Source organism: Lontra canadensis, unplaced genomic scaffold (assembly GCF_010015895.1).
Source record: "Lontra canadensis isolate GAN:19392208 unplaced genomic scaffold, GSC_riverotter_1.0 scaffold98, whole genome shotgun sequence".
Classification (NCBI taxonomy): domain Eukaryota; kingdom Metazoa; phylum Chordata; class Mammalia; order Carnivora; family Mustelidae; genus Lontra; species Lontra canadensis.
The window spans coordinates 4,986,266-5,013,183 of record NW_022631092.1 but is presented as its reverse complement, the minus strand read 5'-3'; the positions used below and the strand labels follow the sequence as shown (position 1 = coordinate 5,013,183).

The window sequence follows — 26,918 nt, the reverse complement described above, 5'->3', positions numbered from 1 at the left end:
CATTTAGAGTAAGATTTTAATGGTACAAAAGCCAAGAATACCAGAGTTATGCCTTTTGCTTTCACAATTATAACTTGACAGGATTTCAGGATGTTGTTACTAAAATGAACTTCATCAGAAGAAAGTTAAAATGCATACATTTAAAGAAAATGTGTTAGTAGAGTTATATTTGTTAAGGCAAACACAGTATAGTCAATATTTAATTAAGCATTGTCCTTTTCTGAGTTGGCCTCTCAGAGGCTACCCTCTTATTTCAATCAGTGTTGGCAGCACTACAGATGTTTTTTGAAATCCTCTTTGGAAAAAACCTCATGAACAAATTTGTAAGGACAACAAGAAAACCAGCTTCATTTATTCAGAGTCATACCTTATTTAAACCAAAATTACATTGGTAATTAGCATTTCCCAGACCTTTGTCACCAAAGTGACTCCAAATTACTTTTTATAATAAAAAAGGGAAAAAAGAAACTATTTTGTATTGTGAAACACTACACACACAAAACAGTTTACATTTAAAGAAAACCTTTATGTTAACATAACGGAGGCTTAAAAATTTTTTTTAACACTCCAGATGTATTGTCTCAATCACAATACATTCCCTGCCTCTTAGAGGTAAATGGTGGTCACTTCTATACTTTCCTTGTCACTTTTACTACCTATTTTATATCCCTCAATACTATCATTCCATAGTTTGTTTCTTTAAATTTCATTTAAGTAAAATTGTATAGCATATATCCTTTGGCATCTGCCTTCTTTTGTTCAGTATCTTGCTCATGAGATAAAACTAAGGAAAGCATAGGCAAACTATAGCCTGCCATCTATTTTTGTAAATGTAGTTACATAGGAATACAGGCATGCCTACTTATTTGCATATTATCTATGGCTGCTTTTGCATTACAAAGGCAGAATGGAACAATTTCAACAGACTGTGTAGCTCGCTAAGCCTAAAGTATTTGCCACCTGCTGTTTACAGAAAAAGTTTGCCAACCCCTGACTTAGATATTTTGCATGATTCAAATTTGCTAATATTTTGTTTTAAGATCTTGCATTTATTTTCATGAGAAACAATGGACTGTAGTTTTCTTGTAATGTTGTGGTCCATTTTTGGTACCAGCATAATCTTGGCTTCAGAAAATGAGCTGGGAAATGTTCTCCTCTTCTCAATGTAGAACTGGCATACCTTCCTTTAAATCTTTAATTCAATTTCCCTAGGAAGTCAATCGGCCTGAAGTTTTGCTTGTGGGACATTTTTAACTATGAATTCAATTCCTTTAAACAGGTAATGTCCTATATAATTTTAAGATTCTCCATTTGTCGTCTTTGGTAATTTGTTTGTTAAGGAATTTTTACCTTTTATCTAAGCTGTTAAATTTGTTGGCACAAGGGTAGTTTTGCTATATACAGCATTTTATATCAACAATTATTTGCTTTCAGTTTATTGTTTTCCAGCATCGAGTGTTTCTCAAGAAAAACTAGCTGTTGTTCTAATTATTGTTTTCGAAGTTTTTTTCTCTTGCGTCTTCATAGTTTGTATCTTTGTCTTTGGTTTTCTGTAAAATTTTCCTTAATTTGTCTAGGTGTATTTTTTTTTTTTTAATGGTTTATTTGGCTTTCTGAATTTGTGGGCTGGTTTTGATTTTTTTTTTTTTTGTAGTTTTGGAAAGATTCTCAATTTCTCTTCAAATATTGCTTCTGCCTCATTCTCTCTTCTATATATGAGACTCCATTAAACATGTTTCATTTTCTCACATATTCTATACCTTTTATTCTTTCCTCTCAATTTCTTTTTTAAAGATTTTATTTATTTATTTGACAGAAAGAAATCACAAGTAGGCAGAGACAGGAGGAAGCAGGCTCCCCGCTGAGCAGAGAGCCCAATGCCAGGGTGGCGGGGTGGGAGGGTGGGAGGGTGGGGGGGTGGGGGGATGGGGGGGTGGGGGTGGGGCGCTCCATCCCAGGACCCTGAGATCATGACCTAAGCTGAAGGCAGAGGCTTTAACCCACTGAGCTACCCAGGCACCCCTTCCTCTCAATTTTTAATCCTGTTCATTTTCTGTTGTCGTCCTATTCTTCTTTCTGAATGACTTTCTAGTCCAATGATTCTTTTTACAGCCACATTTAATAGGCTATTAAACCCACACTCCATTCTTAATCCTGTTATGGTTATGAAGGTTATGAAGTTTATCTAGTTCTAGAATTTCCATTAACAATGTACTATGAATTTTTTTGTTTGTTTCTCATGGTTTGCAGTTTTTTGCTAAAATTTCCCTTTTTGCTCTCCATCTCCTTGAACACAGTCATGACAATTATTTTAAAGTTAGTGTCTGATAATTTCAGTCTGGAGCTCCTTTGAGTTTATTTCTGTCATCTGCTGTTTCTACTAGCTCTCATTCATGTTAACTTGCCTCCTTATGTGCCTGGTTATCTTTGATTGCATACCAACTTTATATTTGGAAAGTCACTGGTAGAAATAATTGGAGGACTAGAATAAAGTTATCTGCTTCTTCCAAGTGGCAAGGGGCACAACCTGGAACCACTTTTCATCAAGAAGTTTAGATTTTTGTGGTCTGTGTCAGTTACTGAGAGCTGGCCTTCAGTCCGTGTGGAAATGGAATATTTTCACTTCACTTTTAACCTTTCAGAGTTTCGATTCAAAGTGATGAATTTACCAGGATGCCCATCTTCTGTGGTCTTTTGACTCCAATTTTAGTTATCTTCATTCCATTACTCTCTTAAAAGCACTGCGCAGCTTTGCCATTGCCTCTTTGGATTGTCAAATTTCCCCATGAAAAAAATAGTCCCCCAAGACAGGATTACATCTATAGATTTTCATATTATCATGAATCTTGGCTCAGTAATTCTTCATTCTCTCATTAACTCTCCAATAGCATCAAGTTTATTTTTTTCCCTCAGATTTTAGAGTTGCTCTCAGACAGTTGGTCTGAATAGACCAGTTCCCTATTCCCCAAAGCAGAAAAATGAAACTCTATTTTGAAAATATATATGTACATGTCTGCATATGTATATGGATGTGGATTTATGGTTTTGCTTCTGTTGAGGATATTTCAACAAATTCTAGAAGCTTTAAAACCTCTTATCAGAAAGAAATTCTGGAAATAATGCAATGGCAGCATTCTTAAAATAAATATGCCACTTCTCAAGGTGACTATATGAAGGAAATAATACATGCATACATATAAATTCTGGCATGCTAATTGAAAATAAGTTATATGTATATACCATTCACTGATTTAATATAATTAATCACAAATGCAGGAATAATAGGATTATTTAGGATATATAAAAGTTATTTACATTGAGACTTGGACAAACAAAATTTGTATTATAGCAATATGAAGTAATTTAAGCTAACTACTCATTGAGTAATTATACAATATAGGTTTATGTCAGTGCAATTTGCTGTCAGGATTAATATTATAATGTATATTTTCCAATACACTTTGAAAGAAAATTATTTATAAGCTTGTGACCTTTTTTTCCAATTAATAATATCTCTGTATTCTAAGACATCCTTACTCTGTCATTTTCTTCATGCTACAATGTGTTAGTGCAATTTTGGCACTGTGTTAGTTCTTTATGGCTGCTATAACAAACCACCACAAACTTTCCAGATTAAAACAACAGAGATTTATTCTATTATATATGGAGGTCAAAAGTGTGAAACCAGTTTCACTGGGCCAAAACCAAGGGAGTCACACCACCTCTGGAGGTTCTAGGGAACTTCTGGTGGCTGGCCCATGCCTTCACTTGTGGTCACATCATTCCAACCTCTGACTCTGTGGTCATGTGGCCTCCTCTTTTGTCTGTGTCAAATCTTTCTCTGACTCTCTTCTACAAGGATACCTGTGAATGCATTCAGGGCTCAGCCAAATAAACTGAGATAATCTCCCCATCTCAAGACCCTTAAGTTAATCACTTATGTAAGACCCTTTATCATCATAAGATAAAATTTACAGGATTCAATAATTAGGGCCTGATACTCTTCTTCCTCTCAGTGATATAGGAACAGAAGGAGAATAAAAAGATCAAGAATGTTGATGAATTTGGGAGTAACTCTCAGTTTTCCTAATCATATTCTCTTACTTTCTCATCTAGAAGTATCATGGTCTAAGAGAAAACTGGTGGTCTAGATTAACCCAGGGGTAGATTCAGTCAGAACATCAAAAGCACTAAATGGAAAGCAGTAACTTCAGACAGGCCTTCATATACATCCCGTGAAGAATCACAGAAGGGTAGAGCCAACATTGACCACAGATGTTGTTTAATGCAAACTTATCAATTAACAGGCGAGGAAAATGAGGTCCAAGGAGGGTCAAAGTTCATACATTTAGCAGCTCAAGTCACTGAAGCAGTTTATAGCCCCGGACTCTTAAAGCTTCCATGCAAACTGTACCACCAAGAAGTCATCAGGAAAACATTTTACAATGTTTATGTCAACATAAAGCCATTAAAAATAAATTTGTGGACTACAAAAAGAGACAGAAATGTCACATGAAGAAATGTGTTGAGATAAGCAGAATAAAACTACATGTATACACCTAGCATATAATCTGAAAATTATTTATAATAAAAATTCATAAGGAAGAGCTAGGTGGATATACTTTTAATCATTCATTCCTCCATTCTTTGATTGTGATAAAGAGGTAAAAATTGAGACTAATGTATTAAAGCTATAGGGAGGTAAGTTTGCATCCATTATAAGGAAGAAGTTTCTAAAGGTTGAAGTTGTCCAAAGATGGAATGAGAGATGATGACATTCATCATTGGCAGTTATTAAAGCAGAGGCTGGAGAGCATCTGGCAGGAGTGTGGTGGTTGTATTGATTCCCAAATCCAGAGAAGTTGTATTAGATAATCTGGGAAGATGATAAAAACAGACCCCAGGCCCCTGGGGACCCTGAGATCTGCATTTTTAATAAGTTACCAAAGTGATTCTCATATTCAGGGGGAATGCATCAGTCATCTAACTATTACAATTCGAGAGTCTATAATTTTTTGCAGGAAGTAAGGGAAACAACATTGCAAAGGTAACATGAAATCCAGGTCCTATCTTGGTTCAGTCCCTAACAAGCTGTGTGATTTCTGGGCACATTACATCATATCTCTGGGACTAAATTTTCCTGTCTGCAAGAATAAGTGAGACTAGATGAATCTTACAGCTCTTACATGCTAGGAAATTGTGTTTCTGAGGGTGGACTAGAAGAAACTAATCTTCAAAGTCCCTGGAAAATTCCTCATGACATTTAGGTGACAGAGAATTATCCTGGAATGACTGCCTACGACAGCTGGGGAAGGCCGTGCAATCTGGCTGGTTTCCTGGAGTTGGCTGGCATTCGGCTCAGGATGTGTCTGTCACATGCAGGGCAAGTGAGGAGTAGATAGGACTGGCAGGCTGGAAGTTGGAAACTCAGAAACCTTACCATGTTCGCTCCAACCAGCTTTATTACCTACTTATTATTCAAAAAGGAGGACCCAAGGAGGAGGATCTGCTGTCCTGAAGAGGGAGTGGTTAAGCTGACCATGATGTGCCCCTTCTGTGTGCACCTTGCTCAGAAATACCAAGCCTCTGGAAGGTGAGATGGGTTGGCATTTATTTTCATTTCTTATGAATAAACCTAGCCCCCCAAAACCAAAAAACCTTGGTTTTTGATCTTGGGTTCTCTTTTCTCCTTTCTTCATTACTTTTCTCTCCTATTCTCTATCTGTGTTCCCTGAGGGTCATTTATTTCTAAGCTTCATCTCTTATAGCTCTTAATTTTTCAATTCTCAGTGGGAGGGGATTGTATTCTAATAGCTATATCCTATGTTTACTCTTTTTCTCCTAAACATATTCATTCCTTTTCTCAGGACATTTACCCTCTGGGTTGACCTTCCCAAACCCAAGATTTCTAACCCACAGAGGGGCCTGGTGACTCAGTTGGCTAGGTGTCCAACTTTTGATTTTGGCTCAGGTCATGATCTCGGGGCTGTGAAATCAAACCCTACATTGGGCTTTGCGCACTGGGCATGGAACCTGCTTAAGATTCTCTCTCTCCCTCTGCCCTTCCCTGCTCATGCTTTCTTTCTCTTAAAAAAAAAAAAAAAGATGTATAACCCACAGGTGAACCAATGGTCATCCTTTCACTCTCTTCATCCTAGTAACATCTATGAATGTGCCCATGAGTTTTTATTTGAAAGTAAAGATAATTTTCTCACATCAGCAGGAAAGTTTCAAACTCAAAATCATAGAATATGATGGTGTGTTATCTCAGGCTGGAGAGGAGATAGACTGGTATATAGCTTATACAAATTTTAGGACCTCATCATGTCCCTGAAATCCTCTGTCACTTAGGAGCTGATGATTCTTAAATCCATGTCTCTTATAGAAAACACACCCCAGAACTTTAGTTCCTCATTTCCAACCGTCTCCTGGATAACACCACCTAAATATTCCTTCAAAACTTCTAACAAACATGACTAAGACTGATCCTGTGTCTTCTCTTCCAAACCTAAAACTTCCTCAAGTCTTTATACTGGGTTAAGTCTAATAGGGTTAGATCAATAAAAGTCTTTTATTTTTGTTAAGTCTATTTATTTTAGAGGGAGCACATCTCAATGTAATAAAGGCCATAAATGGAAAACCCACAGCTAACATCATACTCAATAGTGAAAAAATGAGATATTTTCCCCTAAGAAGAGGAACAAAACAAGGATGTCCACTCTCAATATTTTTTTTCAACATAGTACTGGAAGTCCTGGCTACAACAAATGGGCAAGAAAAAGTTATAAAAGGCATCCAAATTGATAAGGAAGAAGTAAAACTTCCACTATTTGCAGATGACATGATACTACATATAGAGAACACTAAAGACTCCACTGAAAAACTATTAGAACTGATAAATGAATTTCTATATATATAATGAAGCCACAGAAAGAGAAATTAAAAAAAAACAATACCACCTACAATTGCACCAAACATAATAAAATATCTAGAAATAAAGTTAATCAAGGAGTTGAAATACCTGTCCTCTGAAAACTATAAAACATTGATGAAAGAAGTGAGGACAACACAAACAAATGGAAAGACATTCCATGCCCATGGATTGGAAGAACAAGTATTGTCAAAATGTCCACACTAGCCAAAGCAATTTACAGATTTAATGTCCTATCAAAATACCAATAACATGTTTCATAGAACTAGGACAAACAATCTTAAAATGGGTATGGAAACACAAGAGACCCCAAAAAGTCAAAGCAATCTTGAAAAAGAAAAAGGTGGAGGTAGAACAATTCCAGATTTCAAGTTATACTACAAAGCTGTAGTAATCAAAACAGTATGGTACTAGCACAACAATAGACACATAGATAAATAGAACAGAAGAGAGAACCCAGAAATAAGTCCACAATTAGATGGTCAATCTTTGACAAAGGAGGCAAGAATATACAATGGGAAAAAGGCAGTCCCTTCAACAAATGGTGTTGGAAAAACTGTGGACAGCTACATGCAAAAGAATGAAACTGGACCACTTTTTTACATCATACATAAAAATAAACTCAAAATGGATTAAGGATCTAAATGTGAACCTGAAACCACAAAAATCCTAGAAGAGAGCACAGGCAGTATTGTCTCTGACATCAGCCATAGCAACATTTTTCTAGTTAGGTCTCCTGAAGTGAGGGAAACAAAAGCAAAAATAAATTATTGGGACTACATCAAAATAAAAACTTCTTCACAGAAAAAAACCCAACAAAATTAAAAGACAACCTACTGAATGGGAGAAGATATTTGCCAATGACATATCCAATAAAGGGTTAATATCCAAAAATATATAAAGAACTGATACAACAAATAGTCCAATTAAAAGTAGGCAGAGGGGCACCTGGGTGGCTCAGTGGGTTAAAGTCTGTGCCTTCGGCTCGGGTCATGATCCCAGAGTCCTGGGATCGAGCTCCACATCAGGCTCTCTGCTTGGCAGGGAGCCTGCTTCCTCCTTTCTCTCTGCCTGCCTCTCTGCTTACTTGTGATCTCTGTCTGTCAAATAAATTAATTAAAAAATTCTTAAAAAAAAAGTAGGCAGAAAACATGGACAGACATTCCTCCAAAGAAGATATGACACATGAAAAGATGCTCAGCATCACGAATCATCAGGGAGATGCAAATTAAAACCACAATGAGATAGAACATCACTCTTGTCAGAATGGTTAAAATAATAAATACAGGAAACAACAAGTGTTGGCAAGGATATAGAGAAAAAAGAACCCTCTTGCACTCTTGATGGGAATGAAAACTAGTGCAGTTACTGTGGAAAACAGTCTGGAGGTTCTTCAAAAATTTAAGAATAGAATTAAGATATGATTCAGTAATCACACTCCTGGGTATTTACCCAAAGAATAAAAAAACACTAATTTTTTTATTATGTTCAGTTGTCCAGCATATAGTACATCGTAAGTTTTTTGTTGTAGTGCTCAATGACTCAATAGTTGCATACAGCACCCAATGCTCATCCCAACGTGTGCCCTCCTTGATACCTCTTACCTAGTCCCCCCATCCCCCCTTTCTGTAACCCTCAATTTGTTTCCCAGAATCCAGAGTCTCTCATGATTTGTCTCCTTCTCTGATTTCTTCCCATTCAGTTTTCCCTCCCTTCCCCTATGGTCCTCCACTCTATTCCTTATGTCCTATATATGAATGAAACCATGACAATTGTGTTTCTCTGACTTATTTTACTTACTGTAACCTCCTCCAGTTATTCATCCTTTCTGATGGTTGCGTAGTATTCCATTGTATATATATACCACATCTTCTTTACCCATTCATCTGTTGAGGGGCATCTAGGTTCCCTTCAACAGCAAAAACACTAATTTAAAAGGACATATGCACTCCCATGTTTATTGAGTCATTATTTACAGTAGCCAAATTGAGGAAGTAGCTCATTGATAGATAAATGAATAAAGAAGACGTGATACACACACACACATACACACACTAGAATATTACTCAGCCATAAGAAGAGAATGAAATCTTACCACTGGCAAAGACGTGGATGGAGATCTAGAGAGTATAATGCTAAGCAAAATAAGTCAGAGTAAGACAAATACCATATGATTTCATTCATATGTGGAATTTAAGAAACAATACAAAAGAACAAATTAAAAAAAGAGAGAGAAAAACCCCTAAACAGACTCTTAACTATACAGAACAAATAGATGATAACTGGGGGAGGAGGGGAGGGGTGGGTGAAATAGGAGAACGAGATTAAGAGTACACTTATCTTAATGCATAGAGTTGCTGAATCACTATATTGTACACCTGAAATTAATATAATACTGCATGTTAGTGGTATTGGAATTAAAATTTTAGAATTATTATATTTATTTTTATTAAATAATTATTAATAAAGATTTGACCAATAAAGTTAGATCAGATATTTAAAGGACTGATATTTTAAGGAAAAAGGACAGTGTAACATGATAGGAAAGGTTTTATTTTCAGCATGAATGATCCAAATGGTACTTTCTGTTGAGGTTCTCTATGGGTCCTGCATGAATTACAAGAGAAATTTAATTTGTAGGATGAGAGGTCAAGAAATGTCTACCACCTCTTGTGTCACTAATTCCAACTGACAGGCACCAAATATGTAAAGTTGTAAACAAATGCACCATAAACCTGCTTCAAAGGGACTCATCTGAAAGAAATAACATCCACTCAACTCTGATCTTTTTGTGTCACTGGGCATCATGGATCCTGTTAGCATCACCTGTGAATTCTAGAAAGCTTTCTTTATTTCAGTGTTCAGCTCTTGTATCTTCCTATCACCTTTACCTTATTCCCCACAAATTCTTTTTTTCAGTCTATTTACTAGGTCTGTGTATTTTCCTTAATTTAAATGTTCTTATTTATTTATTTATTTATTTTGCCAATGCATTCTTTCTATGGGACCTTTTCCTCATACCATAGAACTTTCAGTTTGGAGTCTTTCACCCAGACTCACTCATCTGATCTATTACAGACACCACATCTGCATATTCCCACGTATTAGTTTATTTATTTGGTGTAGGTCACTAACAGTTGTTTCTTCTTTATCTTTGGGATGATTTGGATAAGTTGGTAAGATTCTCAACTCATGGCAGTTGCTCAGGGATAGCACAGAGATAGGCCTTACAGCAGGGATACATTCAGATTAATGTTATTCCCATCTCTGGATTTTACTCGGCTTCTGAGGAAGTGGTGATCGGTAGCTTTCTAGAGCTTCTCTTAGTGATGGTGTCTTGAATGTTCTGGGACACACCTTACTTGTCCCTCATCAATACAGTTTTTGGGAGGAATCTCATACTTTTCAGCTTTCGCCACAGGACAGTCATTGTGGTCTTTGTCTCCATCGTCTTGCCTTCTCCATGGAAGTCACTTTCTGTATTATTCAGGTGGTCGGTCACATGTAGGTATGGGCAGTTTGTTGTCCACCAATAGAAGCGATAGAAACATTGTGTTGGTTACACCAGCCTGGTTTCATCCATAATTTTAAATCTTTACCTTTCAACCTTTACTGAGGAAATGGGGTCCTGATACAGAAGAGAGAAAGCTATTCCTGGCTGTTACCCATAGAGGGGAAACTCCAATGTCAGTGACAAAACTCCCAAAATGTATGAGAGGGTATCTGCTGGTTTGCAATGGGTAATTGGCTATTTCCCTAAACTTAGAAGGATGGATGGAAGTGCTGAGTGGAAGAAAAGGCTGCAATGTGGGCTCATTGCCATTTTGTCCACACAGTCTCCATTGGCACAGTAACAGAATGGCCGTAGATTCACGGATTTCCACCTTGGGTTTAGTACCAGAAGGTCTCTATCCAGATTTTCCTTGGATGTAGCTCTCTACTCTGGTACCAGCAACTTGAGGAGCATTGAAGAGGTGTAATGTTTTCCTAAAATATCATCCCAGATTTTTCTCTAGAGGAGGTTGGTGGAGGTAAAAGCTTGGGGCTGCTGTGGTGGTGCTAGCACTCTGGCTATGGGTTTAAACATAATGCTCATGGGATTGGCTACAACTGTGACTCCATCCATCCAACAACTTTACAGCTAGATTCTGTTTCAGTCTGCGGCTGCTGAGTACCCACGGGTGCAGACTTAAGTTCTTCTGTGCTTGTTGGCATTGCCAGATGAGGTTCCTGTATTCCAACTGCTAACTGTTCCCTGTGTCACAGCAGGTGATGGCTGAATGTCATGGTTGCTACCTTTAACAGGTTGAACACAAGATTTATCTTTTGTCCTGGAGTTTGAGGGGTGTTAGAGTCAATTTCAACTCCAGCCTGAGCTATGCTGCTGTGAGGGACCTGCTAAGTAGACACTGACTTAATGACCGGCTCAGGCAACGGTGGTTAAGCAGAAGGTGAGTATGTTAGCAAAATGCATTCTAACAAGATAGAACTACTAGTATCTGAGCCTTTTGAGGACTCTATCATATAAATAGAGTTGTTTTTTAGCTCTGCACTGACTAGTGATGGTTACATTGTCTCAGAGCTGTGCCAGTTACCATGAATCCATTTGCTTTTTAGACCCCTAAATTTTGTTGTTGCTGTCTGCTGTGTTGGGACATGTGTTAGGACATATTTCTCCATGAATATCTCACATAACTGCACATCTTTTTTTTTTAATTTTATTTATTTATTTGACACACAGAGAGAGAAATCACCAGTAGGCAGAGAGGCAGGCAGAGAGAGAGGGGAAGCAGGCTCCCTGCTGAGCAGAGAGCCTGATGCAGGACTCGATCATGACCTGAGCAGAGGCTTAACCCACTGAGCCACCCAGGCGCCCCACATACCTGCACATCTTGAGAGTGAGGCATTGGTTGTCTTTTGTATGGACTACCTTTAAAGGATATTTCATCCAAGGATGTTTACTTTTCACATTGTATTGTTACATAATGGCATCCAACTCTGGGATTACATCTTTAAAAAATCCTTTATTATCATTTTTGTGGAGTGTCAAAAGAGAAAAAGATGAATGTATCCAATCCATCCTGTTAACTGGGATCCCATTTTGAATGAGTCCCCCTTTGCACGACATCTAGTCACCAAGTCCTATCAATCTTTTATTCCATCTTTCCCTCAGAATCTTATAGTCACTATTCTTTCACAGGGGGTACTGGAGGGGGGTGGTCCTAGGATTAATAAACTGTGTGACCTTGGAAAAGTAACTTATGCTCTTGAACTAGTGGGTCCCTCACCTGTACAATGGAGATAACACTTCTTACAGGACTTTTGTGAAGATTAAATGAGGAGCAGCTCTAAAGCTGTGACTCCAGTTGACACTCTGGCTCCTGATTTCCTGCTTAGACTCCCTCATCTAAAGATTCACTAACTAGTTTTCATGTTTCCTGTCTCTTCCTGCTTCTTTAAAAAAAAATTAAATTCAATTAGCCAACATATGGTACATCGTTAGATTCAGATGTAGTGTTCAATAATTCATCAGTTGCATATAACACCCAGTGCTCATCACGTCACGTGCCCTCCTTAATGCCCATCACCCAGTTGTCCCATCCCCCACCCATCTCCCCTTCCACAACCCTCAGCTTGTTTTCCAGAGTCAGGTTTGTCTCCTTCTCTGATTTCTTCCCATTCAGTTTTCCCTCCCTTCTCCTATGATCTTCTGCACTATTTCTTATATGCTACATGTGAGTGAAACCATATGACAACTCTCTTTCTCTGACTTACTTCACTTAGCATAATACCCTACAGTTCCATCCATATCAATGTAAATAGTAGGTATTCATCCTTTCTGATGGCTGAGTAATATTCCACTGCATATTATTCGTTCATCTGCTGAAGGATATCTCAGCATCTTCCACAGTTTGGCTATTGCAGACATTGTTGCTATGAACTTTGGGATGCTTCTAACACATGGATGTGATGTCCCTCCTATTTAAAACCATTACCTTTGGGATAAAGTCTATAAGTCAAGTTCCTTTACTTTATCTGTTATCTTTTTAAAGATTTTATTTATTTTATTTATTTTACAGAGAGAAAGAGAGTGAGAGAGCACAAGCAGAGGGAGTGGCAGAGGTGAGGGAGAAGTGGGCTCCCCACTGAGCAGGGAGTCTGATCTGGGCCTTGGTCCAAGGACCCTAAGATCATGACCTGATCCAAAGGCAGACACTTAACCGGACTGAGCCACCCAGGCCCCCCTATAGTCTGTTATTAAGGTTAATTCTTCTGGATGTTCTGTCAATGTGCCCCTCTCTTCAAATACAGACACACACACGTGTTTTAAAATATAACCACATAAATGTGAATGATAGGCTGAAGTCTGCATCAGTAGCATTTTGATTGTTGATGTAAAAATATAACTGGGCTTCTTGAAAAAAATAAAATAAACGAGCTCATTTCTGCTGTAAATTGTCATAATTTTCATGCATTTTGAGTCCATGAAAATTCTATTTTCTCTGCCTGGAATGACCTTCCCCAGTTTTAAACTGAATTTAAGATCCAGTTCTAAAATTATTTCATGTGGTAGATCATTATAATAATGGCCTCTAAAGAATCATGTCTCCCTAGGTCAGTGTGAAATTCTATTCCTATACCAAAAGGTAGAGTTGGTTTCTCTATCCTCTTCAATCTAGGCTGGTTTTGTGATTAGCTTTGAAGAACAGATTGCATGCGCTTAACATTGCATGAGTTCTGGAGCTTAGGCCTTAAGAAGACTTGTAATTTTTCCCTTTTCCCCTTACAACTCTGAGAGAATTGGGTTGTGAAGAAGCCCAGTCTAACTTGCTGGGTGACACAAGGTGACACAGAGGAGAACTGAAACCATCTGAAAGTAAGCACCACTGCCAAAGAAATGAGTAAGGCCATCATAGACCTCTAGTCGCCACTGAACCATCAGATGACAAGGGCCTCAGCGGTAAGACCATCAGAAGAACTACCAGGATCACTAATTCATGGAATCATGATCACGAGAACTAAAAAAACCATTATGGTTTGTGGTGGCTGGTTATGCAGTAATAGAAAATGGATATACAACCTCAGAGAAATGTTCTAGAGCTCCTCAAGAAAAACTCATGATTCTTTCTTTTGAGCTTTGTTCATTTTTTCTACCATAACACATAGCTCATATAATTATTGGTCTACCTGTGTCTGTTTCTTTCATTAGATTAACAGCTTTCGAAAAGCAGAGACTAGGTTTTTACTCGCCTTTTCATCCCTGTGACTACTCTAGTGCCTGGTATATAGCAACCGTGGACATTTATTACCCAGGTTATATGTATTCCATTTCCTCAATGGCTTTCACTTGCCTTCTGTGACTCATGGGCAGTCATACGTAAAATTGTTCACGTCCTCATCATTTTCAATTAATATTCCCTTCATCTTCTTGTTCTTCCTTCAATGGCCCTGGTTTCCTGCAGTCCTCTAAGGCGGTGACTATTTTCCCTCCCATGCCTTACACATCATAGGTTTGAAGGCAGGTAAGTGACACCCTAGCTTCTCATGTCTTCTTTTAGAATGTCTTCATTCCCTGTCTCTTCTCCCAAAAACAATAAGTTTGACTCTCATGACATCAGATTAAACCACCCATACCTCTTGTTGTGAAAGTCACCTACTGATGCCTAGGCCTCTGTCTCTCGTTCCATGAAGATTTTATTTTTATTTATTTATTTTATAAGATTTTATTTATTTATCTGACAGACAAAGATACAGCAAGAGAGGGAACAGAAGCAGAAGGAGTGGGAGAGGGAAAAGCAGGCTCCCCCCTGAGCAGGAAGCCTGATATGGGACCCTGGAATCATGATCTGAGCCAAAAACAGATGCTTAATGACTGAGCCACCCAGGCACCCTTCCATGAAGATTTTAACCACAGACTCACAATCACCCTCTCTAACTAACCCCCCGATAGTGATTTCAATATCCACATAGCTCAGTCTTCCCAAATCATGGCCCCTTAGTTCCTTGACCTCCTCTCTTCTACCTCCATCCTATCTCAGTCATTTATTTATTTTTATTTTTTAGCCTATCTCAGTCATTTATTTTTTTATTTTTATTTTTTAGCTTCAAAGTATTTCTCCATGAAATATTTATTAATTACAAATTAATTACAAAGTCAGGAAGACAGAGGCCCCCAAGGGCCGGAGGAGGCCGAGCATGCCCACCAAGACCTCATTGTCCAAACTGGCGTGTAGGAAGGTAGAGGCTGGAATCTAGAGCTGGGGTGGGAACACGGAGATCCTGCCAGAGTTTTACTCCCCAACAAACTGCCACTCTACTTATTTCACTCTAACCTATTTATCAATAAAAGCTTTTTATCTCAGTCATTTATTGCCATGGTCATATCTCATATCTGTGACCACCAATACATTGCAAAACCTCCATAATCCCAATTTCAAATATTCCACTATCCAATCACCACTCCCTACATTTCTAGCTCTTACTTTGGCCTCCAACTCCAAAACTCCTTTTTCACTAGACTGCTAAGTTTATGGTCATCACTATACCTCACTGTTCCTCACCCATCTCATGTTTCACTTCCATCCTACTCAGTTAAAATTTAATGGTCAATCATTTCAGTTATTCTCTTGCCTCTCTCTTGATTTATTATACTCTCATACTTGCTATAGCCTTAATTAAGTCTAGCTTTCTACCTGATACATGTCCAAATCCAGAGGGCTAAATGTGCCTGGAGAAAGAATTGCTCCTCTTTAAATTCATAAATATTAATAATCTCAAGAGGGTCCTTAATGCTACCTCACAGTCAAACTCTTTTTCCTTAGACCAGACAATCTCTTTACATCCCTAGATCACTATTTCCCAGCTTCTAATCTCTTCTCAAAGCTAACATTTCCACCTTCTCTCCTTTCCATATTACTAAGAAAATAGAAACAATTAGAAGGAGACTCCTATAAGCTCCTACCACCCCACCATGGTTATTTGCAACTCTGTGCATCTACTGTGCCTCTGCTCCTCTTTCTATGAATAAATTGTACATATTTCTAGCTAGAACCACCCAACTAACATGCACGAGATTCAATTTCTGACCTACTCAATGACATTACTTCTTAAATTTTTCCTGTATCTCCTGCAGCATTTTCCCCTCTTTAGTGAGTCATTGCCATCATCACACAAGCATGTCACCTTCATATTACTTAAAAACCTACATGTCCTGACTCCATTTACCCCTCTAGATTCTACTGCATTTCTTCCTTTTAAGGAAAACTTCAAAAATTAATTAGACTCACTACCTCCCATTCTGGCTTGAACCCACTCCAGTAAGGCTTTTTGTGGTCCCTTTCCCCAGATGCTTCATGGAATGTGCATTTATCAAGGTCAGCAGTTGAATTCAATTGTTGCTAAGTTCAAGGTTGATTCTTAGCGCTTCTTTTACTTGATTAGCAGCAGCTTTTTACACTTCAGTGGATCACTCCATTCTTCCTTGAAACATTTTCTAGAGAGTCTGGCTTCCAAGAAACCATGTCCTCCTCATTTTCCTCTCTGTCACCAGCTGCTCTTTCTGTTTCTTTTGTGGATTTTTATACGCCAGAACATGCCTGCCTTGGAGACTTAGCCCTTGCTTTCTGGAATGCTCTCTCCCTCAATATCCACATGATTCAATCTTTCATCTCCCTTCCATCTTTACTCAAATATTACCTCTTCAGAGAATTTTTTTGGCCTCCCGTTCCAAAGTTGCAACACTACTATCCCCCTTTCACACTTTATTTTTCTCTTTGGCTTTTATCTCTACCTCAAGTTCTAAAAATCTTTCTTATTTATTTTGTTGTGTCCTCTATTAGAATCTAAAATTTCATGAACAGAAATTTTGATTTTTTTCATTTATTTCCAAATCTCCACTGCCCAGCAATGTTTAGAAAATAGTAAGCACCCAATAAATATTGAATGTTGAATAATGTTGAATAACCCAATAAATGTTGAATGAATGACCAAGTATACTGGGAAAAAAAAACAGATGAAACTTCTAAAGATAAAAAAAATAATTGAAATGAAACACCTAAAATCTAGATTAAAGATTAAAACATTTTTCAGAGAACAACATATTGTCAACAAAAGTAATACTCCATGGTTCATCTTAGGATTCTAGCAGAAATTTGATACTCAAACCAGCAAGGAGGGTAATAAGAACAACAAACTAATCTTCCCAAGGAAATAGATTTAAAGATCCTAAACAACATTTTATCAAACAAAATCCAGAAATGTATGAAAAATATATCATAGCCAATATTATAATTCCATTTAAATAAATTTCAAGATTAGAGCAAACTAACAATACAATCATCCTTCATTATCCAGATCTATTTGGTACCTACCTGAGTTCAAACAGTGACAGTCTGAATAATGAGTTAGGATACTTATAGGTACTTCAGTTGAATTTACTTATTTTTTTAAGGGGACATATAATATTGATTCTTTTTTTTTTTTTTTGTCTGCTGTTCTATGAATTTTAACCTATGTGTAAATTAATGTCACCATCACCACCACAATCAGGATACAGAATAGTTTCACTGTAACCTTAAAAAATTCCTTCATGTAATCCCTTTATAGTCATATGCTCCCTTAGCTCTCAATCTTTGGCAACCACTGATCTGTCTCCATCACTAGAGTTTTGGGCTTGTTTAGAATGTCACAAAAATGGAATCATATAGAATACAATCTTTTGAGACTGGCTTCTTTCACTCAGAAAAATAACTAAGTGGTGTCTGTATCAACAGTTCATTCCTTTTTATTGATGAATATGGGTTTACTACAGTTTGTTTATTCATTCACACATTGAAGGGCATTTAGGTTGTTTCCAGGCTTTGGAGATTATAAATAATGTTGTTCTAAATACTCATGAGTTTTCGTCTACATGCACGTTTTCATTTCTCTCAGATAAATACCAAGGAGTGGGATTTCTTGGTCATATGGTAAGCATTTGTCTAACATTTTCCAGAGTAGCTGCATTTTTACCTTCCACCAGCAGTGTGTGAGAGTTCCAGTTTCTCCATAACCTCAGTAGCACTAGGTATTGTCAGTATTTTTTATTTTAATTATTCTATAATTTGGAAAGCAAATAACTATATTTTGATAATGAGGGAAGTACCTAAAATTTTATCTTAACTTATTTGGTTATTTGTTTAGGTATAAGGGACACATGCCTATGTGGTTAAAATTATGAAGAAAAGCAACAAACTGATAAGGATAAGAGTAGATAGTGGTACTTGTGGTGGAAAGGGAGGCAGATGTCATCCATTAGGCTCACGAGGGGCTCTAAGATACTGATGAAACATTATTTAGGAGGCAGGGTGGTGGACATGGGTGGCCTGTTTTAGTATTATATCTGAAACTATATCCATGCATTTGATATACCTCATAATTAATTTAAAAAATGTTTGAGCATACAAAACACACAAAATCCTCAAAGTAATTCAGAAAAATATACTAAAACCATTTCTTTTCAGAGTTCAAGTACAGTAAGTTAGAAACCTAAAAGCATTTTGTAGAATTTGAATGTAAGACTTTCTTAAAGCTTGTTTAAAACTAAAATACTTTCTTTAATATATCTATGCTTGTGTACATCTCATAGGTCAAATTGCTGATGGGCTATCCAGTTCATTAATGAACTTGTTTCTTTCCAGAAGCCTCAACCTGTACACAAAAGGGCTGGGCATGGTAAAACAATTCTGAGTCACTGGCAAAGAGTAGCTTCTGAAAACCATGACCAGAACTTGACTTTGTTTAAGAAGCACATTGAATGTATCATCTTTACTAGTCACAAATTCTTAGACACACCTCAGGGCACAATCAAGACTATACAACCCTTCAGCAGACTTTTCCTATTGCCACCAACATTTGTAAGGAGAATGTTTACCTGTGACAACACTGGGAATTTTGGAGAGAAAGCTCTTGACTGTTCTGATGGGCACACCACCTGTCTTGTCATCTTGCATCTTCGTAATGATGTCTTCGATCTGAAAGAGGATAAAGAAGTGTCATTTCCTCCCATAAAGTAATAGTTTATTAATAGCCAAAATGAACATGTATGAACAATAGCAATAAAAAAGGGCCTCCACCTAGACAGACAATAAACACAGTAGCAGGATCTGTAATAAACCAAGCACTGGGGGTGGGAGGGAGGCCATGAGGTTATATATAACAGCATAAAGTGCAGTCTCTAGAAGAACAGACACCTAGATAAACAAGGCAAGGAGGGAGAAATATTAGGATTCCTAATGAAATCCAACTTGTAATTCAATATGCAATGAAACTCCTCCTTTTCCTAGATTTGGTTTATATATAGGCTGAACAGTATGAGGCACCTGAACTTTGGGACCAGTGCAGGATCCAGGCAGAGTCACACAGGAGAAAAAGAAATACTATAAATTAAGACATGAAAAGTTCTAATCCAGAGAAATTAGAGGATAGGTTTCAGTGGATGATTGTGATGGTGTGAGGGTGATCACTTTACACCAAGATTAAAGTGGAACAAGGACAGAATCTTCCCCTTTTGGACTAAAGAAGACCACCACAGCCATGGTGGGCTGTGGCTTGAACCCAGTGAGATTTTACTAATAAAACAAGATATTAGGTATGTATGTTGAACACAGAGCTGAGAGAGAAGATAGACTACTAAGGATGTAGGTGCATAAATTGGGAAACCAATTTGTAGCGAAGAATTTACAAGCCAGATGTAATTTTCTGTGCAGAAAGATTTAGAATAGGATACAGAACAATCTGTGACAAGGACATAGATCTTATTGTTTGGGGAGTTGGGGGGTAGAGGGCACCGGGAAAGGGGCAAAGATGATGCTTGACTTTACCACAGATCTCGCTCCCCTAAGCAACAGAATATCTGTGAAACACAAGGGTGATCCTCTGAGCAGTGCCATAAAAGTTGCACATAACTTTAAGCCCAGAAAGCTAAAACTCTAGTCTATCTAGTCTAACCTACTTGTATTGCAATTTGAGGTTGAATTTCTCAAAGTTACATGGCAACTTGTTTGATAGATATGAATAAGTCATTAGAGACTAGGTTAGGATATAGAATAACTTAGTAATAAGATATAATAGCTAAAATATATTAAGAATTTACTGTGTGCTAGGTGTTATTCTAAGTACATGCACATATTATCCTATTTAATCTTCATGATTACTTCACAAGCTAGATTCCACTGTTATCCTCATTTTTCAGATATCAAACCAGGGTGGATCGGGTCAAGTTATTCTAAAAAATAACCTTCAAAATCACAATGGCTGAGTATAACCAATTTATTTCTTTTCTCTTGCTTCAAGTCTGTCATGGGTCACCAGGGGGACTCTGCCCATTGTGATTACTCTGGGACCCAGGCTGATGGAACAGCCACCATCTTGAATGCTGCTCATCATTGTTCTAGAGGGACAAGAGAGAATTCTGGAGAATCTTGCATTGATTATTAAATGTTATAGCCAAGAAGTTATATATAACACCTTTGTTCACAATTCTTTAACCAGAGCCAATTATATGGCACCACCCAACCACAAAGGAGCCAGGGGGTCAAGTTTTCTGGGTCCCGGGAGGAAAGGGGAACCAACAATCTGTGAGCAGCACCAATGACCACTACAGAAGTTAAACGACCTTCTTAAAGTCACACAGCTACCCAGCTGAGTTTAAACACAGTCACAGACCTCAGAGCTCAGGTTTCTAACCCCTGTGCTGGGCTGCCACTCAGTAAGATTCTCAGAAAACCAGCCAAGCAGAAAGACCACTTTCCTCTGGTTATTTCTAGGTTTTCCTGAGAAAGCACTGATAATGAGAAAGAATCTTAAGCTCCTGGCCCTTTAAGGAGTGGATGGATATATCAGGCTGAGAATAAAGGTTATTCTCTAAAGATCTGCATTCTGTTAAAAGACAGGATAAGAAGACTTTTCATCCACATTCATGTTAATCGTCTCAGCTTGTGTCCCTACCTTACTGCCCCTAAACTTAACCCGATGATTTAGAGTAGTCTGAGTATTCCTTACTGATAGTCAAGGAGAATTATTCCTAGAAAAAAAAAATTATCATATTTTCAAAGTACTCTATGCTTTTGATCTGGTGGGCTATCTGAAACCACATATATCAGTTACATTGATGCTTTTTATAGAATGGACTCAAAATCATTGGGAATTGGAGGGAAGCCAATATTTCAATTCACTTAGACTCCTGACTTGCCATTAGATGATAATAATTTTGAGTCTCTGCTGATATGGGCTGGATTTAAGGACTGGCTGTGCAGAGGAATGTTCCACAATTCTTTTCTTCCATGCTCTGTGTAGTCATTTCATCACACCACTGAATCTTAAAAGGGAGTATTTATTAAAGAAGATCTATTTTCTCATGTGGGCTCACAGTGTGCCAAGAGGTATATTATTTATCAGAGGTTACAGTAGGATCAAAAGGACAACCCCTTTAAGTGACCAGAAAAGCAATTACCTTGTAGCAATAGTTTACAACACCAGAGGTGTTGAAGAATGTTCATTGGTCCCCAATTTTTGACTCCTCCACAGTATTAATATTTACCCAATTCCATGCCCTGGCCTCAGAGTGGGCAGAAAGTCTGCCCCTGGACTTATGGGCTTGGCCATGTGACTTGCCTGGCTAATGGGAAGACACAGAACATGGTAGGAGCAGAGGCTTTCAGTGTACCTGCATGGTCATGCTCACCTTCTTCTCTGGGCTTCCTGTCTCAGACAGTTGTTCCAAGGTTGCGGGGGGGTTGGTGAGAGACATCTGGAGCAGAAGGGACCCTACCTGCAGCTAGATAGGTGAAGCCTCAGTTGACCTGCACACTCAGGAGCTTATTGTTATATACCCCTGAGTTTGGGTGGTTTGCTAGGCAGAAAAATTGTGGCTCTAGTTTGTTGATGCAATGGGGCTTTAAAATAAAGGCACCTATCAAAAATCGCTGAAGCCACACAAACCCTTAGCAGTAAGAATCAATGAGTCCTAGAGGTGGGGCATGCTAACATCCAATGCTATTTAAGGATGCAGAAATTCCAATTATACCATCCACCATTTACTTAAAAATTCTCAGGGCCTCTACTCTTCTGTAGCCCATTCTGTTGTGTTAGGAAAATTTTGTGATAGCTGAGTTTGATTCTGGAACATGGTCTTGTGCAACATCAGTTAATAATACTACCCCTGAATTATTATTATTATTATTATTATTATTATTATTATTGGTCCTGGTTTCTGATGAAATGCCAAGAGTACAGACCTACCTACCAAAAAATCCAAAGTGGGCTCCCGGGGGATTATATAAATTACAACGGCAAACATTTCAGAACGTGTACATCTGATCAACACTGCCCTTGGTATTGTTTTAAATAAGTGATCTAATTTATTTCTCAGTCTTAAAAGTTACTTAGTAAAGATGTTGAAATTAGGCTGAGAAAGGTTAGATTTCTCCATGAACAAAATGGCTAATAAGTGGCAAAGTCTTGTACTCTAAGCCCCGAGCTCTTGTACTCTAAGCCCCAAGCTCCAACAAATCCAAGATTCACCTTATTTTCAACCAGTGTCTGCTGACATGCTCTTCAGATACAAGGCACTTAATACCGTTTGCGCTGAAGGGGAAGTTCAGCTCAGTCATAAGGGGGTGGAGAAGGAAACAGAGAAATCAATCCAGATAATCAGATTATCAACCATCTCAGGATTTATTTTGGTCCAACAACGGCTGATGCCTAGCTGCTCTGTGTTTTTCTCTTTTCCTGGAGACTTGGTGAGATTTCTCCTCTACTGGTAGATCACAGCTCCAGGGACTGGGGAGACGGGAAGGTATCTACTTATATTTTCTTGGCTATTCAGTCCCATCTAACTTTTGACACCTTTTGTTTCTGGAGAAGAACAACAGCAATTCCTTGACACCGTTTAATACGGAGCTGTGTGTCATGAGGGAGAATGTCGGACCTAAGTTTCCCTGGGCCAGTCAATATGAGGTGGCCCTGATTTAGCAGCAAGTGATGCAGAAAACCTCCTTGGCCAGCTCAGCAGGTTCTGCCAGGATGAGTCCCAAGAACCAGGACAACCTCCTAAAAAGGAGCTCAAAACTCAGCATTGACAGGCAGATAGAACTTTCTTCCAAACAGCAGGACAGATGGAAATCATTGCACCACAGGGTAGACTTCCTTGGAACTGAGGAATGTCATGAGACAGTAGACGGAATTCTCTGATGGAGCTGTGGGGTATAAGAGAGGGGTGAGGAGCAGCGACCACCTCTCCACAAAGTGAGGCCATAGCAGGGGCGCAGGAAGAACGCAGGTCAGAGGCCCGGGAGAAATGCTAGCCTCAGCTTCACTGATTTTCTGTGTCGACCCTGGAGAAGTAAACTCTCTGGACTTTACTGCCTCATCTCTACAGTGAAGAGCCTGGTGTCTAAAATCAGATCTCTAGTTCTAAGACATGAGAGGCTTCTCTGGCTTGACAAATGCAAAGCTGTCTGTGAGGAAAGGAAAGGACAGGACAGTCAGTCGGGCCTCTGGGTCCCCATTCTCCATGCTGCTCACCTTCCAGGTGGCTCCGTGCAGAACCCTTCCTGGGCTGAGGCACAAGGTGGTGTGCTGAGCAGGACTGGGGAGTTTTGATGCTTTCAGAAATCATTTTGGATAAATGGCATTAGAAGCCAGAGACATGATCCAAAGAGGCCCTGACACTGCTCCTTATTGATCGGTCCACGCTCGCTCATCTCTGCTGATACAGATGGCCCTCCTAACAGAAATGACTAAGGGCCAATATTAGTTTTGTGTGTGTAAATTAATTATCTGGTGAACTGATTTATTTAGCTTGTCCAATTTTTCCTCAGTGGAAGATTAAAAAACTAAGAATAGCGAAACTATATTGCCATTATTAAACCATAAGAGACTCTTAATCTCACAAAACAAACTGAGGGTTGCCGGGGGGAGGGGCGTAAGGAGAAGGTGGTTGGGTTATGGACACTGGGGAGGGTATGTGCTATGATGAGTGTGCTGTGAAGTGTGTAAGCCTGATGATTCACAGACCTGTACCCCTGGGGCTAATAATACATTATATGTTAATAAAAAAAATAAATTAAAAAAATAAAGATGCAGGAAACACTTAAAAATATATATAAATATTATATATGTGTGTGTGTGTGTATGTATGTGTATATATATATATCTATCTCCACTATAACATTAGCAAAAAAAGTATGCCTTAGGCATGAAGGTCTTTTTTATTGAAGCATTTCATTTTGACTTTGCAATCAATTGCCTATTTCTCGGCACTAATGCCTGTCACTCCAGCTCCTGCATTTCATTAAAGACCCCCTCTGTTTTGGTGTCTGCGAATGAGTGAAAAGGACTCCTTGGACACGTCTTTTCAGCCCAGAGGCAGGACTCAGATTTGGCAGATGATAATCATATTTCTTAACCCAGAATGTGTATGCTTCACTGAGCATGCTCTGTCCCATGTGCTCCATGAGATTGGGCTATTTTTCATTTCTATTTTTAAAAACATAGCACACGACTACTCTCAACTTATAAATATACTCAGCTTCCCTTACTGGGTTAGTGGACATTTACTGAGCACCTACAAAGTGGCAGGCAGAGTTTCAGTTTCTCCTGTTACAGAAGTGAGTAAGACAGTCTGTTCCTTTTCATCATGGACTAATACATTTCAGAAAGATTCAGGGCTTGAGGCTCAAAGTTCTCAAAGTTAAGGATGTGGCAGCAGAGCCAAGTATGGGCTCCAAAGGCGCTTGACAGTGAAACACAAATTAGTAAGAAATAGTACTCTCAGAGGTCATCACAAGGGGAACCCCCCTCCCTTTTTCACCATCCTGTTCAAAAGGTGATGATTTCAAGGGCAGGAGGGGAATTCCGAGAGTCCTTGTGGTGGCCATGACAGTTATTGAAATACTTGTTGATTTTCCCTTAAACATGCTTTTGAATCATTGTTTCAGTCTGAAATGCTTTTGATAGAAAGTAAAAAAAAAGAAAGAAAGAAAAAAGAAAAAGAAAAGAAAGAACGAAAAGAAAAGAAATTCAACTTCTAAACATGGCGGATAATTTTTCCTACGTAACAAGCAGTGTGTACATAGGTGACTGAGAGCATTACTGCAGTTACACGAGTCTACGGTGGCCTTCCCCTCATGCTTCCCAGACAGCTGCCCTAGCTCTAGGCATCACGTCCATTTAACAATAAGAAGAAAGACAGGAAGAAGGGCAGAGGGTTGGTACAGCCATACTGTTCCTTTTATCCAGAAAGCATATACCCTCCCAGAAGATGTCAACAGATCTGTGCTCTAGTCTCATTGGCCACAGCAGGGTCACATGGCAAAAGGAGCTGAGCAAAGGTTATTCAGGTTATCCAGACTTCACACCACATGGAAGCACGGGAAGGGGGGAATGGAAATGAGGTTTATTTGGTTAATCAAATAACATTGGCAAAGATCCTGTGTGAAAGAACATTCAGAAAGGATGGTTGGGCAGGCCTGATTCCTCTCTACTCTGTTCTCCACACTGCAACCTGTGTGATACCCTTGAAGGAAAAAATTCATCATTAAACTCCCCTGCTGAAAAATCTGTCCGTGGTTCTCAGTGCTTATTCTATTATAAGCTCTAATACGACCCTCTATCTTTTCTCTATATCAATTACCACTTTAACTTGTACTTGCATTTCCCATTAGACTGTTTTTCTCATCATTTAATTCTAATAGTAGGTGACCAGTAAATATTTATTGATGAGTAATTGAATGAATGAGTGCTACATTCTTTTTCAATTGAAGGATAATCCACACACAATATTACACTAGTTTCAGGTGTATAACATAGTGTTTCAATATTTATATACATTACAAAATGGTCACCATGGCAAACCTATGGTGACCATCTGTCACCTGACCAAGCTGTTATAATATTATTGGTTATATTCCCTGTGCTGTACACTATATCCTCTTGTTTTATTTATTTTATAACTGGAAGATTGTACCTCTTAATTCCCTTCACCTATTTGCCCACACTCCACCCTCCTCCCCTCTGGTAACCACCAGTTTGTTTTCTATATCAATGACCTTGTTTCTATTTGTCTTGTTCATTCATTTGCTTTGTTTTCCACATATAAGTGAAGTCATGTGTCTTTTTCTATATTATCTCACTTAGCATGATAGCCTCAAAGTTCATCCATGTTGTTGCAGATGGCAAGACTTTTGGTTTTTATGGGTAATATTCCACTCTGATGTATATATAGATATATCTCATCTTTATCCATTCCTCTATTGATGGACATTGAAATTGCTTCCATGTCATGAGTGCTTTTTTGAGAGAGGTGGGGGAGGGGCAGGAAGAGAGGGAGAGAGAGAGAATCTTAAGCAGGCTTCATGCCTAGTGCAGAGCCCAGCATGGGGCTTGATTTCAGGACCCTGAGATTATGACTTGAGCTGAAATCAAGAGTTGGACATTTAACGACTGAGCGACCCAGGCGCCCCCATGAGGGTTATATTCTTAAAGGACTTTATCTTGGATTCCAGCATTAAATGGGATGCTTAATATATTAGGGTCTTTGGGATGGTAATATCTGCACTTTAAAGTGAACTTGGTATTTGCATTTTTAAAGATCATTCTGCTTTGGAAATGGATTATATAAACAGAAATCTCAAGATTCCACGAACCTCAGCAGCAATGCTCAAAGGATTGCTCCAGAGGCATCCAAGGATCAGTTGAGTTTAACAGCTCCCCAGTGTACTCTGCCTGACATTACACAGGGGCAACGTCAGGGTAGAAGGATAAAGGATTGTTACTTGTTTTGTCTCCTGGAGGCTTATTTTTATGCTTTTAATATTACTATATGTAGTGCTACATAAATTACTTTTATGGAAAACATTTTCCCCCATTAATTGAAGGGAAAAACAGACAAGAATGCCGCTCTAGGTCAATGAAAAATGGCTTGTTGATGATATTGTAAGGCAAATGA

General features: G+C 38.5%; 1 protein-coding gene across 14 annotated transcripts in view; it reads right to left on the bottom strand.

Moving 5' to 3' along the window:
- Positions 1 to 26,918, bottom strand: part of RGS6 (regulator of G protein signaling 6) — a 542,966-nt gene that overhangs the window by 143,677 nt on the left and 372,371 nt on the right. For all 14 annotated transcript variants that reach the window (XR_004380282.1, XM_032837489.1, XM_032837491.1 and 11 more), the window contains exon 3: positions 18,843 to 18,942. Coding sequence is in view for 13 of the 14 variants with exons in the window: in XM_032837489.1 (XP_032693380.1) it covers positions 18,843 to 18,942 (100 nt within the window). In the remaining variant the exon portion in view is untranslated. The remainder of the gene's footprint in view (positions 1 to 18,842; positions 18,943 to 26,918) is intronic.